Genomic DNA, 14412 nt, shown 5'->3' with positions numbered 1-14412 from the left:
GGTGGGATGGGGGTATGGGGAGTGGGAGGGATACTGGGACTGGTGGTGGTGGTGTAGAATGGGCACTGGTAGAAGGATGGGTACTCGATCACTGTATAACTGAAACCCAAGCACAAAAACTTGTAAGTCTACAACTGTACCTCATGGTGTTTCACTAATAAAAATTAAAAAAAGAAATGCCATAAAACTACGTAAATGTTGTTAAGACCTAAATATACAGGCCTAAAAAAGATGTATCTGAATATATAGACACTTAAAACTGTTTATATACACAGAAGGAAAAATGAAGGGATAATGACCAAGAACTCTGTTCATCCATTTGTAATGTTTTTAAGCTACATACTGTATCCCATAGTTCACAAACTTGCTCTCATTCTGATGACAGTATAAGAGTTTAAACTCAGGCAATAATCATCGAAGTTCTCATATTATTAACTTGCTTCCATGACATGCTTCTATGGCAGGAATAATTTGGGGGTATCCTATAGGCCAAACCCAGTGGATCTCAGAGGCTTCTCCTGGTGGTGCCCATGCAATACTAGGAATGAACCCAACCAAGGTTCTCAAATGCAAAGAATAGGTTCCAGCCCTTTGAGCTACCTCTCCAGACTATGACTAATTTCTTATAACCAGAGTACTTTGGTCACTTGTTGTAAATGAGGACACCTAGATTTGTATAATGTAAAATTTGCCTCTTGGAGTACTACTTCAGACCATACAATCAGTTTCTTTTTTCTGTCCTGAATCCAAGTTTTACCTTATTTGATGACAATCACCACCACCAGCAGAGCCACCATTCTTATGTCTCCTCTATTCCTGACTACTACCCCTTTCTCCATAGTGAGTGTTTTGCTATCTGTGTGGGACAGTGGATTTCTTAAAAAAAAAAAAAAACAACCTTGCCAAGGGAGTTTGTAAGTTTGTAGCATAAAAGACCATATAAACCACATATTGTATCATTCCCATTTGTTTTGTGAGGCATTTCTGAACTAACAAGAGTATAGAGTAGACCAATCCATAAAGTGAACAACAATAAATATAAGCCATTAAAAACCTATTCCTAATATCAAGGAGCTAGTCACAATATCAAGAACTGGTCCAAGCTAGTGACGAGGATTTTGTAATGCAAAACAAGCATGGAAATTTTGATTTGTCTTCAATCAAACAAATGAATGTGGGGACTTCATAAAATATGCTAAGAGCAAAACTCTAGCATAGAAAAAATGAGAAGTCTGTCATTCTTTGTTAGGAAATATCACCACCATCTTCCATTTACCATATTAAATTGTGGGTGCAAAAAAATTCACCCACCATTTCAACATTTACCACACTTTTGTTCGAACCTGGAACACAAAAGTTATTTGTCATATTAAAATGAGGTATTACTCAGGTCTCAGTTTTACCAGCTATACACTTCAAGCACCTATACTTAATAGTGTGGTTATTATTGTTATATGTGGCAATGATGTCACAGGAGAAAAAGCACACTAACATAACTAGTTCATGAGCATCTCTTTGAGGTAGACACAATAAATACTGTACAAGACCAAAGCCAATTTTCACAGATTTCATTCTGAGAATAATTCAAATATCCTCTTCAAACATCTTCAATAAAGTACAGACTCTGGTGTAACCACACTGAAGCATTCCAAGATCCCAAAATAAGATACATTACTAGAACTGGGTGTCTAAGACATACAGAAAATACATGGTATGGTAATGTAAGCTGCATAGGGCTGTTAAATAATTCTCTACTTTCCCACAATTAGCAAGCTAAAGCTAGTCAGTCTCTTCTGGCAGGATGCTGTGTAACACAGTCAACTGTGCTCTCCCTGCACTGCATATTGCTTGGGTGACAATGTTAATTATCTGTAAAATAAAACTAATAGAAAAAATATAAAAATATAAAAGTCCTATTTAGTTTTTTAAAAAAACTAGTATCAGCAGGCCTTGACCATAGCAGAACATTTCACATCTGCCTGTCCATTAAAAAAGCACAAGTATCATAAAGCAATATGACAGATTCTGTCAACAGTATCAATCCTTCATTGTTGAGCAAAGTTGCAAAACAAATCCAACTTGATTCTTTATAGACATGAGGACACAGGTTCTGGAATCTAGTACCAAACAATATTCTACTCCTTCAAAAATTTCCTTTAGAAGTGGGACAGATAGCTCAAAGAGATGGAACATATGCCTTGTATGCTCAAAGCCCCAAGTTAGATGCCTGGAAATACATGCCCTTTTCATTTACTTTCAGGAGGGCACTACATGCCCCCAGCTAGTCCAAAGCAGCACCAAGGCAACTATCAAAACACTCGGCCCACATTTTTATGCCTTTTTAAAATTCAGGCACCATTACTTACAATACTGTCAATAAGATAAATTTAGGTAAATGACGTTCCAACTCCATACCCACCACCTGTGTCTGGAAGGAAGGATTCTTAAAGCTAATTCTGACCATGGTCCAAGACGTTTAGAAAGTTGGTAATCACCATCTCATACCAGTGAGAATGGCACATATCAAAAATAGTAGAAACAACTGTTGTTGGCAGGGATGTGGTGAAAAAGAAAGTTTCATCCACTACAGGTGAGAATATTTTCTGATATGAATCCTGTATAAAACAGTATGTAGCATTCTCAGTAAACTTAAAATTGAACTGCCATATGACCCAGCAATTGAACTTTTGGGCATCTAACCCAGAACACAAAAACATGCTCTCAGAAAGACATGGACACCATTACTCATTGCTGCACTCAGTACAATAAGATATGGAATAAACCAGGTGTCCAATGACAGATGAATGGATTATGAAGACGTGGTATATGTATACACAATGGAATACTATGGAGCTGAAAGACAAGATGAAATCATGAAATCTACTACAATATGGTTGAAACAGGAAGATACCATGTTGAGTGAAGTAAGCCTGAAGAAGAAAGGCAAATGCCGCATTATCTCACATATCTGTATATAGAATACTGGATGAGTAAATGTGTTATGGTAAAAGGAGAAGGCTGAGATCACCTTTGAACCCAGTGTTTAGAGAGGATAGAGAAGGAAAGAAATCAGGCAGAGGGTGGGCAAGAGAATGAGATGTAATTGGTGAACAAGCATCAGGGTTTCAGTTACACAAGTAAGTCGTATAGCCATATATCCGAAACAGAGACTCAATAAAACTGAAATTGTGAGATCTAAAATTCAACCACTGAACCTCTGTAATGTGCCTGTCAAGTTGACAGGTAGGGATGTGTTAGGAGGTGGTGTGGGGAGGGAATATAGAAACACTGGTATAGGGAAACTGACAATGGTGGTGGGACTGGTGTTGAAATAGTATATGCCTAAAGCTCAACTATAAATAACTTTGTAAATCACAGTTCATTCATAAAAAATAAAAATTTTTTAAAAAGGGGGGAGGAAGTTGATAATTAGTATAGCTTGTGGCTCTTCATGAAAAGATGCTGTTTTGTTTCATTATAATATTCTCAAGACAAGCAAGCAATTCTAGATAACTAGATCAGTTATGGCATGATAATCTGAAGTTTTCTCATCAAAACAATTAAATGAAGATGTACTTATGAGAAACCGAATCAGTATTTAAGGCATTGTCAACAATGGGAAGGAAAGGAAGTCCCATTCTGCTGAGATCAGCTCTACTCAAAACATCTGATTATGCCTTTTTAAAATTTTTTCCCACATTTCTAGGCCAGTTATTGGTAGTAGTTACCCTTGGACCCCCAAGCACTACTGGGGAGGCCTCTATTAAAATCTTCCTTTAGGGGCTGGACAAATAGTGTGGGGGTTAGTTAAGATGCTTGCCTTATATGCAACTGATCCCAGTTTGATCCTCCAGCACTACATATGGACACCAAACATCACCATGAGTGACCCCTGAGCAGAGGCAGGAGTACCTCTTGAGCACTGCTGAATGTAGCCCAATCCTCATCCTCCAAGTATTCTTTAATCCAAGTTCTGATGCACTAAGTCCTTGAGATGGTCCTCAAGGCTCTATTTTATTCAAGGCTGTACTATAATATATGCATAAGGAGATTTTAAAAGCTACTTCATAAGTTGATATGTCTGAAGGTAGAGAAATTGAACAGGCGTGCATGTTGGAGGATGTAGAAAATGTATAAACTGAAGGAAATCCTACATTCCGTCATAATTTTTACTAACCATACAAAGCTGAAAATTATCTCAGATCATTTCCCACCTAAACACTTCGAAGTCACAAATTGGGGGTGGTAGTGCTTGGAGAGATCCCAAGAAAGCAACTAAATTATCACAATAGTTCTGTTACTGCTTTCTGGCTCTGCTATGAGGCAGGGGATATGATGATAAGAATACATGTCTCAGGGCTGAAGCAATAGCACAAAAGGTAGGGCATTTGCCTTGCATGCAGCCAACCCAGGTTCGATTCCCAGCATCCCATATGGTTCCCCGAGCACCACCAGGAGTAATTCCTGAGTGCAGAGCCAGGAGTAACCCCTGTGCATCACCAGGTGTGACCCAAAAAGGAAAAAAAAAGAGTACATGACTCACATGTCTTAGGCCTTGAATTTACTGACGCTGCCCCAGGCATCTCTCAGAGTGGCCCCCACAACTGAAAAAAAGAGGTGGGGGGGGGCAGAAGGGGAAAAATGCAATTGATAATTGCCAACACTTAAAATATTCATATTGATAAGATAGCAAAAAATGCTGATTTCACCTGATCAACTACTTGTTACTTCTCACTCTTTCTTTCCCACCCCCATGTTTTCAGTTGTCTCTTTTTCCTTGGGCTTAGTAACTGAATTATATTCAAAGCCTTTCTCCCTTTCAATTCCCCAAGCAATGGGAATTTCATTAAGCTTTTTTTTCTTAATGTCTCTTTACATACAATCAACTAATTTCAGGTCCTCACCCCAAATCTATCTGGGCTATTTTTATCTTTATACTTGATCCAAATTTTATGAACCGACATGTCTTCTCCTTTCTCTTAAATTAGATACAGTTGGTAATAGGTGAAGAGGGGGAGGGAGAGGTTCTTACACTTGTGATCAAATTTCATAGCCATTCCAATAGAGCTGTTGAACAAACTTTTCCTGAGCACAAGAATAGCTAGGCACAGATCCAAGAAAAGAGGCAATGGTGGAAGCCAAAAAAACAGGTGAGCTGCAATCTTTCCACTCCTACACAAAACCTGGCCCTGGAGTGCGAGTCCCTACATATGCCAATAATTTCTTTCACTTCTTGATTTTGCAATGTGCCTATATTCACAAACTCTCTCCCTGGGGCATCGTCCTCACTTTTCCAATGCCAGTTTTTCTACTGTCCTCATAACCTTAAGCCTAGCTGGTCTCCTCCACCTTAAGACTCTTCTCATTCTAATTCATATCTTACAGTATACAGGACCCTTCTGGGAAAACTGTCCTTTTACTAATACAAGAAACTATAATTAGATGAAATTATCTCTTCTCCACCCTTCCTAGAGAGTTCCCAAGACAAAAGACTACATTCAACTTCCTTCAGGCTTTATGAGCTGTAGACCAGAGCAAGGGGAGTGGGGAATGCTGAGTATGCAAGTTGCCAACCAAAGACAGCTGCTTGGGAATCCCCAAGTACCAAAGCAAAGGGTGTGGTGGTAACTGACAGGTCTGAGAACAACCAAATAAGACTTTAAGAATTACTAGTCATACAGAATATTTGTCAATAATCTCTGTACCTTTTCCATTTAAAAACTTTACTCAAAAGTTCTTTTCTAAAAGTCCCCTTTCCTGACAGCAATTTTATTCCATGGCATTACCATACTCTTGTGCAATAATTTTTCTGTATGGAATTCACTTACAATCAAGATACATTACTTAGTATTTTAACTACCTTTTATATTTGTGTCATATCTTGAATAAGTTTAATCACTGTGAGAAGAGAACTATTTCTCTGGTTTCCAGAAATGGAAGTCAGCATAATGCACATGCCAAAAACAGGTTTTTTTGTTATTTTTCCCAGTGACATATAATTTCCACGCAGCTACTCAATGCTAACATTTTAAGGTCGAGCAAATTTGCAAATATGACACACTAAAAGTTGCATGAAATACAGCCATACTTAACAGAAAAGATGCCACTGACAGTTGGACCAACCAAGCATAAACTATTTAACTGCCCAACAGTTAAATACTTTACTTTTTTCTTTGGGCTTCTTCTTGTTCTACTACATAAATTTATGGCTCATTTTTTTTGCTCTTAGCAACACTTGAGGTACAGAAGCTCAACTCTAAGCATGTTTATTGTTGGGAATCTATGCTTCCCACCTACACAACCCCTGGATTCCCACACTGTTTCCAGTGTAATGTGAGCAACCACCCAATTACTGATTGTGGAAAGGCAGCATACACATTGAAGGTCCATTTTGGTAGATCATGGTTTTCACTGACAGTGTTCACTTAGCTTAATTGATTCAGAACAGTATCAAAAAGAAACATTATTCCACAAGCACACACATCCCCTAAAAAAGACTATTTGAGAAAATCTAAATGTAAAAGCCTGGTCATTGTGTTGCTTTAAAACAGGCAAGCATGAGTGAGATGAAACAGAATAACGTCTATCAAAATAGGGAACTTTGATTAATTTCATTACACAACTTTTCAAATTCTGTGCATATACATATTTAGACATCACAGGCAAAAATGTAAAATTGTCTCTAAGTTTAAAACATGGTTTTGAGTGCAAAATCAAAATACATTGTAGTGAAGGTTTTAGTGTTTAAATAAAAAACCATTACAAAAGGAAAACAATGTGAATGTTACTATGTTTCTAAGATACACTTTAGAAAAAAACAACTCATGCATGAGCTAACAGCGCATTTATCACTTTTTTTTCTGTAGTGGTCTTTCTTTCCAGTGACTAAGAAATCCCAGTGGAGATCACTTCTTGACTGCCACCCACCAACTGGGACCTGAATACAGCATAAAAATTATGAGCTAGATTATCACTCCCTTTGACCATATGGGGGAGAAAGTAAAATAAGCATTGAGCTTCTCTTTTTGTCTAAATATACCTTGCCCTACATACACCTTTATGTGCAGATACAAAAATAATTTTGTAATTTATATTTTCACATACTTTCCTTTTGGTCCCTGGCAATTGTTACAGTAAATGACAACTAGGAGCATGCCTGCTTTCTTCTCTATCCATAAGCTAGGATGCCAGATTGCCTTCCAGTGAAAATCAACGTTGATGAAAAACAACACATTTGAGTCCTTCAAAAAAGCGCAACAATTTTGGGGGCAGTTTTTTGGTAATAAAAACCATACATTATAACAAATATGCTAACATGAATAAGGAAAACTATAATGGCCTACTAATTGCATCTGCAATAGACAGCTACACTGTCTGGCTATTGTGGTCAGTCTTCACATTAAAAAAGATACAGCAGAAATATAATGAGTTCAATAGCTGTTTTAATATCATCACTCAATCTGTGCTGCATGATAAAATTATCTTTTCTTTTACTAACATGGGAAAGGATTGTTACTTGTCTGGTGGAACGAGGGCCTACTCTACCTCCCTAATAAAACCAATTCCTCCCAAGCTGGCTGGAGAACAGTAATCTGACTGTTATGGCAAGGAAGACTTAACTGTTCAAACACCTGACCCGAGTGAGAGCCTCTCAAAATACCCAATTCCAGAAATTCAAAAATATATTTTATTCACTGCAATGAAGAGCCACACCTACAGTGTTTAATAGTAGAGTCTATTTTGCGTGGTATTATCTATAAAAAGTTAATATAACATTAAATTCAAAAGTGGCAAGACAGTCAAAATTAAAAGTTCATGGACATGACACTCAATACAACATTGAATACAAGAACAACTGAAGAACAATCCCAGTGCCTTAGCAAGATCCTTTTATATTTTTGGTAATGGAGTAAATTCTTAAAACGCAACCAAGCAAGAATAAATGTAAGTAAAAGCTTTAAAAATCTTATCACATGTTCTTTAGTGAGCAGTTTTTTATGAGAACAGGAAATGACTTGTTATTAAAATCAATAGAATTCACTTTAAGATACTATATTTATGCTACTTTTAACTCCTAACATGTGTCGTTAACGCTTAACAATTTCGGACACACCCAAAAGACCTATAATCATACCACACAGAGATTTCCAAAGAGTTACCCCACTACCTCCACCTCTCTTATAATCTTGTCAGCATTCAATTTCCCTGATGCTAAGAAAAAAAATGATAAAGCAGACACAGAGGCAGGAAGCTTTACACTGGAAACAGACAGTGAAAACTGGCATTTTTTTATAGTCAGTTCAAATTCAAGTCTTCACTACTTGCTGGCCTGGTATTTCTCAACGTGTGGTCCTGGGAACTGTAGTAGCAGCCTCACCAGGGAACTTGTTAGAAATGCAAATTCACAGCCCCACCCAAGACTGACTGATTCAGACACTCTGGGAATCGAGCCCAGCAATTTGTGTTTTAACAAGCACTACAGGAGATTATTATGATGCACTCTTAAGTTTGAGAACCACCCTGCCCCAACTCTTAATGTGCATAAGAATCACCTGAGGAGCTTGTTAAAATGCAGATTCTAATGTAGCAGGTTTGAGGTGGGGCCTGAGAGCAAACGTTCTGAACAAATTCCCAGGTGATGTTTTCCACAGACAATACTGTTTTCCAACCTGTTGTTTACTAAAATCACCTATGGTACTCATAAAATACAAGTTCCCAGACCTCGTGACCAAATTAAGATGAATCTCAGAGAAAGGTTCAGTTGAATATAACCAGTGATTGTCCACCTCCATCTGACCTATACAATAAAATCACCTGGGAATTTTTTAATAATCTGATGCCAAGATCCCATAAAAGATCAATTAAATAAGAACCCTGGTTTTGTGACTCAGACATCCATATTTTAAATAAGTCCCGGGTGATTCAAATATGACAACAATGTTGAGAACAACTGCTCTGAGTCTAACTGGCTCAAAACCTGCTTTTACAATAAGCAGTTTCCAGTTTCCTGGGAACCCACATATAAATCTAGGACTTTATCTAAGACAAAATCTAAGATTTTGTTCGGTTCCCACACACACACTATATTTAAACACTGCGGATTACAAGTATTTGTTATATTTGTTATCCAATATTCTTACCACCACTGTCACCTTCCCTCCAACACTGTCTGCAATTTTCCTATCCACCCCACAGCCTATCCCCATAGAAGGCCCACAATAATGTATTTTGTATTGCTTATTACTAGAAAATGGCTTAGAGTATGATCCAAAAATATTTCTGTAGTAGAAAACTGAAAATTGTTGCATCTCACCATGGGACATTAAGTCCTTGTCTGGGGTTTACTAATCAGGTTGCTGCATGTTAAGCCTTCTGTGTTGTTTTTGTTAGTCAAGTTTGGATGCCTGCTGCATTATATTCCCATCCAATCTAGTGTGCCACTACTGGGAAGTTCATGTTGTAGGTTTTGGAGATGTCACACAGCCGCAAATATGGCCACGAGCTCCAGAAAATCCAGAATATTTAACTGCATAGCATGGCAGTGGTTTGGGGGCATGGGAGCAGCTGCTGGGGCTTTGTTTGGGTGGAAGAGATTGCCCCAGAATAAGACCTCTGATTGTAAAGAGTGAAATGCATCTGATGTCATGTTTTATCATGACGTTAAACTTAATTTCTGTAGATAAATGTGCCTATGTAATGGAGATAAAAATTTAGCGCATTTCTAACTATCAATATAAACAATATCTGTCTTCTATTAAGCAAGTTTACACCATTCTCCCAAGCTCTAGCAACCTTTGCTACCTCTCTGGGATGTAGCAAGTACTCCAAGAAACAGCAGCAGAAAAAAAGTGATGGATTTGCATTCATACAGCAATTTCATGTACTGGCATCTCTCCAGCCCCAAACCTGAAACAGACAACTAAAAATTTAATAATCGTTCGAAGTGAAAGGGAAACTGATGAATCTAGAACATCTAAACTTACAAAGGCAGACTTCACCAGGTACAGACAGTTTGACAGAAAGGTCCTGGAAAGTAATGAAAACAGTGTGCACTTGTGTACGTGAGAATCTGAACTTGTCAATAATACATCTTATGGTAGACAGAGAAAATCTGAAACACCAATGCTCATGACAAGACATTAGTAGCTCTGAGGGGGAAAGAGAAATGTCTATTTATGTCTTATATTCCCCCAGAAAAATGCCACACCAGTAAGTACCCAATGCTATTAAATATATGTGACAAAACTAGAGAGAGTGTACAGGAGCTAAGGCATTTGCCTTATATGCAGCAGACCCTGGTTCAATCCCCATTATCACATATGGTCCCCTGAGCACCAGCAGGTATGGCCCAATGCTCCCCTCAATATTGCATGGACTGGGGAGTGGGAGTGATGGTGAGGAAGACTGGGAAACATACAGGTTGGAGAGACAGTACAAGGGGTAAAGATCTCTCATCAATGTTTGATCCCTGGCACCAGGTATAGAGCCCCACATATGGTCACTCAGGAGCCAGGAGTAAGCCCTGATCACTGCTGGGTGTGATACCAAAACAAAAATTAATAATAATAATTATTAAGTGTCATTGAAAGAAAAATATGGGATGGTACTAAGGGTGTGTCAAATTATTAGTTATTTCACTCCCAAAAGTAAACACCACTTAGAATAAATGTTCCTGATTTTTCATAGTACGCCTCAAAATTGACAAAGGAAAGAGTGAAAGTTGATTTATGTGGTAAGACTCCTCTTATCACATAAATCAACTTTCACTCTTCCCTTTGTCAAGCTCAGAGTCTCTAAGTTGTTTCATAGAATACAGGATGCACCAAGGCCTGCTAAATGATAATACTTATTATTCTTCTACCATAGTGGCAACATAATCCACGGTTCTCAAAAGTGTCTCTTATATGTTCAATTCTGTAGAAAAAAAGAAATCCAATGGAAGGGGTATTAGAAGAGAAATAACACCTACACAGGAGTGCAAAGTAGCCCTACTAAATGGCATTTCTATAAGCAGTTTTCTGTAGGAACTGGTCAAACTTACTTTCTTTTTAAAATTCTTGTTATTCAGTTAACCCAAACTCACTTTAAAATGTGTGAAACTGGGGCTGGAGTGATAGCTCAGTGCGTAGGGCGTTTGTCTTGCACGCAGCCCAACTCAGGTTCGATTCCCAGCATCCCATAAGGTCCCCAGAGCATGGCCAGGAGTAATTCCTGAGTGCATGAACCAGGAGTAACCCCTGTGCATCGCTGGATGTGACACAAAAAGCAATAAGTAAATAAATAAATAAATAAAATTAAAATGTGTGAAACTAGCACCTCCTGAAATACACTCCTGAAAGTGTATTCTTATATGCTTTGGAACAATGGAGCGTGAATTCTAAAACAGTGTTTGCCAACCTCATATAACTAAACAGGAATGAATTTTTTCAGTCCTATGACTTCCAGGGTCAACCTATGTGTCACTCCAAGACTGTCTTTAATACATTACAGACATTCAAGAGAAGGTAGATCAGTAACAAATAGGTGACTTGACATAATAGTTATTTCATAGATTTTTTTTACAAGACAGTGTTTCCAAAATGAAGTTTACGTGTAAACCAAGAAACAAAATTGGCTGAAGTACAGGTGTAGGTTTAAGATTTAAATTTTTAGAACAAAAACGCAAAATATATAATGATATTTAAGTTAGGAATGTTTGTTCATGCAATTCTCATGAACCAGTGCCCAAAGATGAACCAAGTCTGAAAGAAATGCAGACCACAGAAGTCAAACAAAATTTAATACATTTCAAGTATCAAGACCAAAGAAAACAAAAGCTTATAATTTTCAGGACATTTTATTGTAGGTCCTATTTTTAGATCATAATTGAAAATTTTGGATTGAGGTGAAATTCTCTAATCTCAGAAAATAAAAAGCATTATAAAAAGAACATCAATTCAGATATTTATGATATGGGGGACAAGGGGCTCTTGTTTTAGCTAGAGAAAGGGTAGACGCTTTTCAGTGTAAGTTTCAGTGACATTTTTATTTTTTCTTGTCCATGCTAAATACTCATCATAGAAAAAAAAACAATAGCCCTCTTTGTCATTCTTCCCTTCCTTGGGCTGGCTTTACATTCCATCTCGCCTTTAACTCAAAAAAGTCAGTTTACACTCAGTTTACACATTAAAAAAAAACCCAGATGTCCCATCTCCCACACATCCAAATAGCCAGGGATTAGAATGAACCTGGCTTTTAGCCACGACAGCGTTATTTTAAACAACTTAAAACACACGCTGGGAGGCTAAAAATCCTTAAAAGCACCAAAACCTCAATGGAAACCAAACACTCCGTGCCGGGACTGTTGAACTTATGTCTGTCACCGAGCTGAAAGCAGATGTTTGTAAAAGTCCACTGGACACACATACAGGCTTACTGCACACGGGAACAGTGGCCCAAAGGAGAAGGGGACAGTTCTGTTTGAATGAGCTATTACCCAGACGGACCTCAGAATGAAGTCTGGCGGGGCGGGGCAGGGAAGGAGGGGGTCACTCTGGCAAGTGGGAGAGAACTCGCCGGGCGCTTCCCTAGAAACACTTGTGAATGGCCGGGCTCGGATCAAAACAGGCAGTGAGGGAGAAAGGGGGGTTTCAAAGCCCAGCTCCCTCCCCGGTACACGGCGAAGGAAGCCCCGAGCAGAGCTGTGCGCGCGCCAGGCTCGGGAGCCGAGTTCCATCACTAACACAAGTTGGCGAGTTGCTATTTGGCACCCCGCAAGGGGATAGGAACGCTCCAGGCGCGGGCTCCGCGCGCTGCCCACACCCGCGGGGCTTTCACACGGGGTCAAGGCAAGCCAGGTAAAGAGGGCTTAGGGTGGCTGAGATCGCCAACATCTCCCCCGCCCCCCGCCCGTCCGCGCCCCTACCCGGAGTCGGTCGGGGAGCCCGAGGGCGGGGAAGACCAAAGAGATCAGGAAAAGGTCCAAACTCCCCCGAAGTTAGGGCAAAGACACGGCGGACGCCTCCGGGGGCTCCGGGGGCCGGCCCGCGCAGCCGCGCCCGACTCCAAAGTGTGGGGTGGGGGCGAGTGGCCCCGGAGGGCAGCCCCGCGGGGTGCCGCGAGCGAGGTCGAGGGTCTACGGGGACCCGGCGCGGTGCGAGGGGCGAAGCAGCGGCGGCGGCGGCGGCGGCGGCGGCAGCAGCGGCGGCGGCGGCGGCGGCGGCGGCGGGCGGGGAGGCGGGTGCAGACTTTGCCTCAACTCCGAGCCCCATCCCGAGCGCGGGGGAGAGGGCGGCGGGGGGCCGAGGTACTCACTAGGGTTCGTTGGTGAAGCGGGGGGTCCGAGGCTGCTGGTACCCATACAGGTGACAGTAGAGCACATCGAAGCAAAAGCAGCACATCTCCGCGGACACCACCATCTTCCGGGCGCCGGGCGCCGAGGACGAGGCGGCGCACAAGCCCGCGGGCGAGGAGGCGGCGGCGGCAGCCGGAGTAGAAAGTAGGGTTCCCACTCCACAGCTCGGAGGGGGCGGCAGGGAAATCCCCCCGCCGCCGCCGCCGCAGCCCTGGGGGGGAGCGAGGGGACAGCCGCTGCCGCCGCCTCCTCCAGTCAGCCCGCCCAGCCCGTTGAGCCGCGTCCCGGCGCCTCCTAGTCCCAACTCCCCAGCCCGGCACTGGCTCTCTCCGCTGCAGTGGGAGGAGGCGGAGGCGCCGCCACCGCCACCCGAGCCGGAGGGGGGCGAACTGGACAGTTTCTGCTTCTTCACCCCGCAGCAACCCGCCGCCATCTTGGAACAGTCTCCCCCACGCAGCGCTTCCGACCCATAAGTGAGGCGAGCTGGCAGCGGGGGCGAGCACGCTGCGGCCCGGCCGCCGGGGGCGCGCCAGGGGCTCAACGGCCGCGCGCGCGCTCTCTTTCCCAAACGGGCCGCCCGGCCACGCGGCGGACTCGCGCGCGCGCGCGCGCGCGCGCTGCCGCCGCCGGCCTCGCCCCCGTCCCACCCGACTAGCGCCTCGCGCAAACCGCAATCTCTATCCCCGCGGCTGGCCAGAGGCCGGGAGGCGGGTCGGTCGGAAGAAAGACTGAAAACGAGGACTTTGAAAAATTGGCGAGTGTGAGCCAAGTAGGGTCCTGGCTACTCCCGAAGAAGCAGCTGGGGAAAGGGAAACTTGCGGGTGGGGAGGCGGCGGGGGCAAAAGACACTTTTGAAGTTTGGATCCCGGTCGCAGTGCATCGCTGGATGTCCAGCGCTGCTCAGGGTGTTAGTCCCACTTGAGCGGAGCTTGGGAGGCCCCTGCGCTCAGCCGCCCACCTCACGCGCGGCTTTTCCCAAAAGACCTGGGTGGTGTGAGCAAGCAGGTGGTCAGAACTCCAACCCGAGACCTCCCCGGAAAAGGGGTCTCCTTCAGCTTTTCCCACTCGCGACCCCTTTC

At 42.1% G+C, this 14412-nt stretch overlaps 2 protein-coding genes across 2 annotated transcripts in view; one reads left to right on the top strand and one right to left on the bottom strand.

Annotated features, from left to right (window-relative positions):
- AMMECR1 (AMMECR nuclear protein 1) overlaps window positions 1-13776 on the bottom strand; it is a 143969-nt gene extending 130193 nt beyond the window's left edge. The window contains exon 1 of the mRNA XM_056125659.1: window positions 13294-13776. Within this exon, the coding sequence (XP_055981634.1) occupies window positions 13294-13766 (473 nt within the window). The 5' untranslated portion in view covers window positions 13767-13776. The remainder of the gene's footprint in view (window positions 1-13293) is intronic.
- TMEM164 (transmembrane protein 164) overlaps window positions 1-14412 on the top strand; it is a 544838-nt gene that overhangs the window by 357107 nt on the left and 173319 nt on the right. The gene's annotated exons all lie outside the window — the stretch shown is intronic.

This window comes from Sorex fumeus, unplaced genomic scaffold, assembly GCF_029834395.1.
Source record: "Sorex fumeus unplaced genomic scaffold, SorFum_2.1 ptg000058l, whole genome shotgun sequence".
Classification (NCBI taxonomy): domain Eukaryota; kingdom Metazoa; phylum Chordata; class Mammalia; order Eulipotyphla; family Soricidae; genus Sorex; species Sorex fumeus.
Note: the sequence above shows the minus strand (reverse complement) of the source record. Positions and strands in the feature narration are given on the sequence as shown.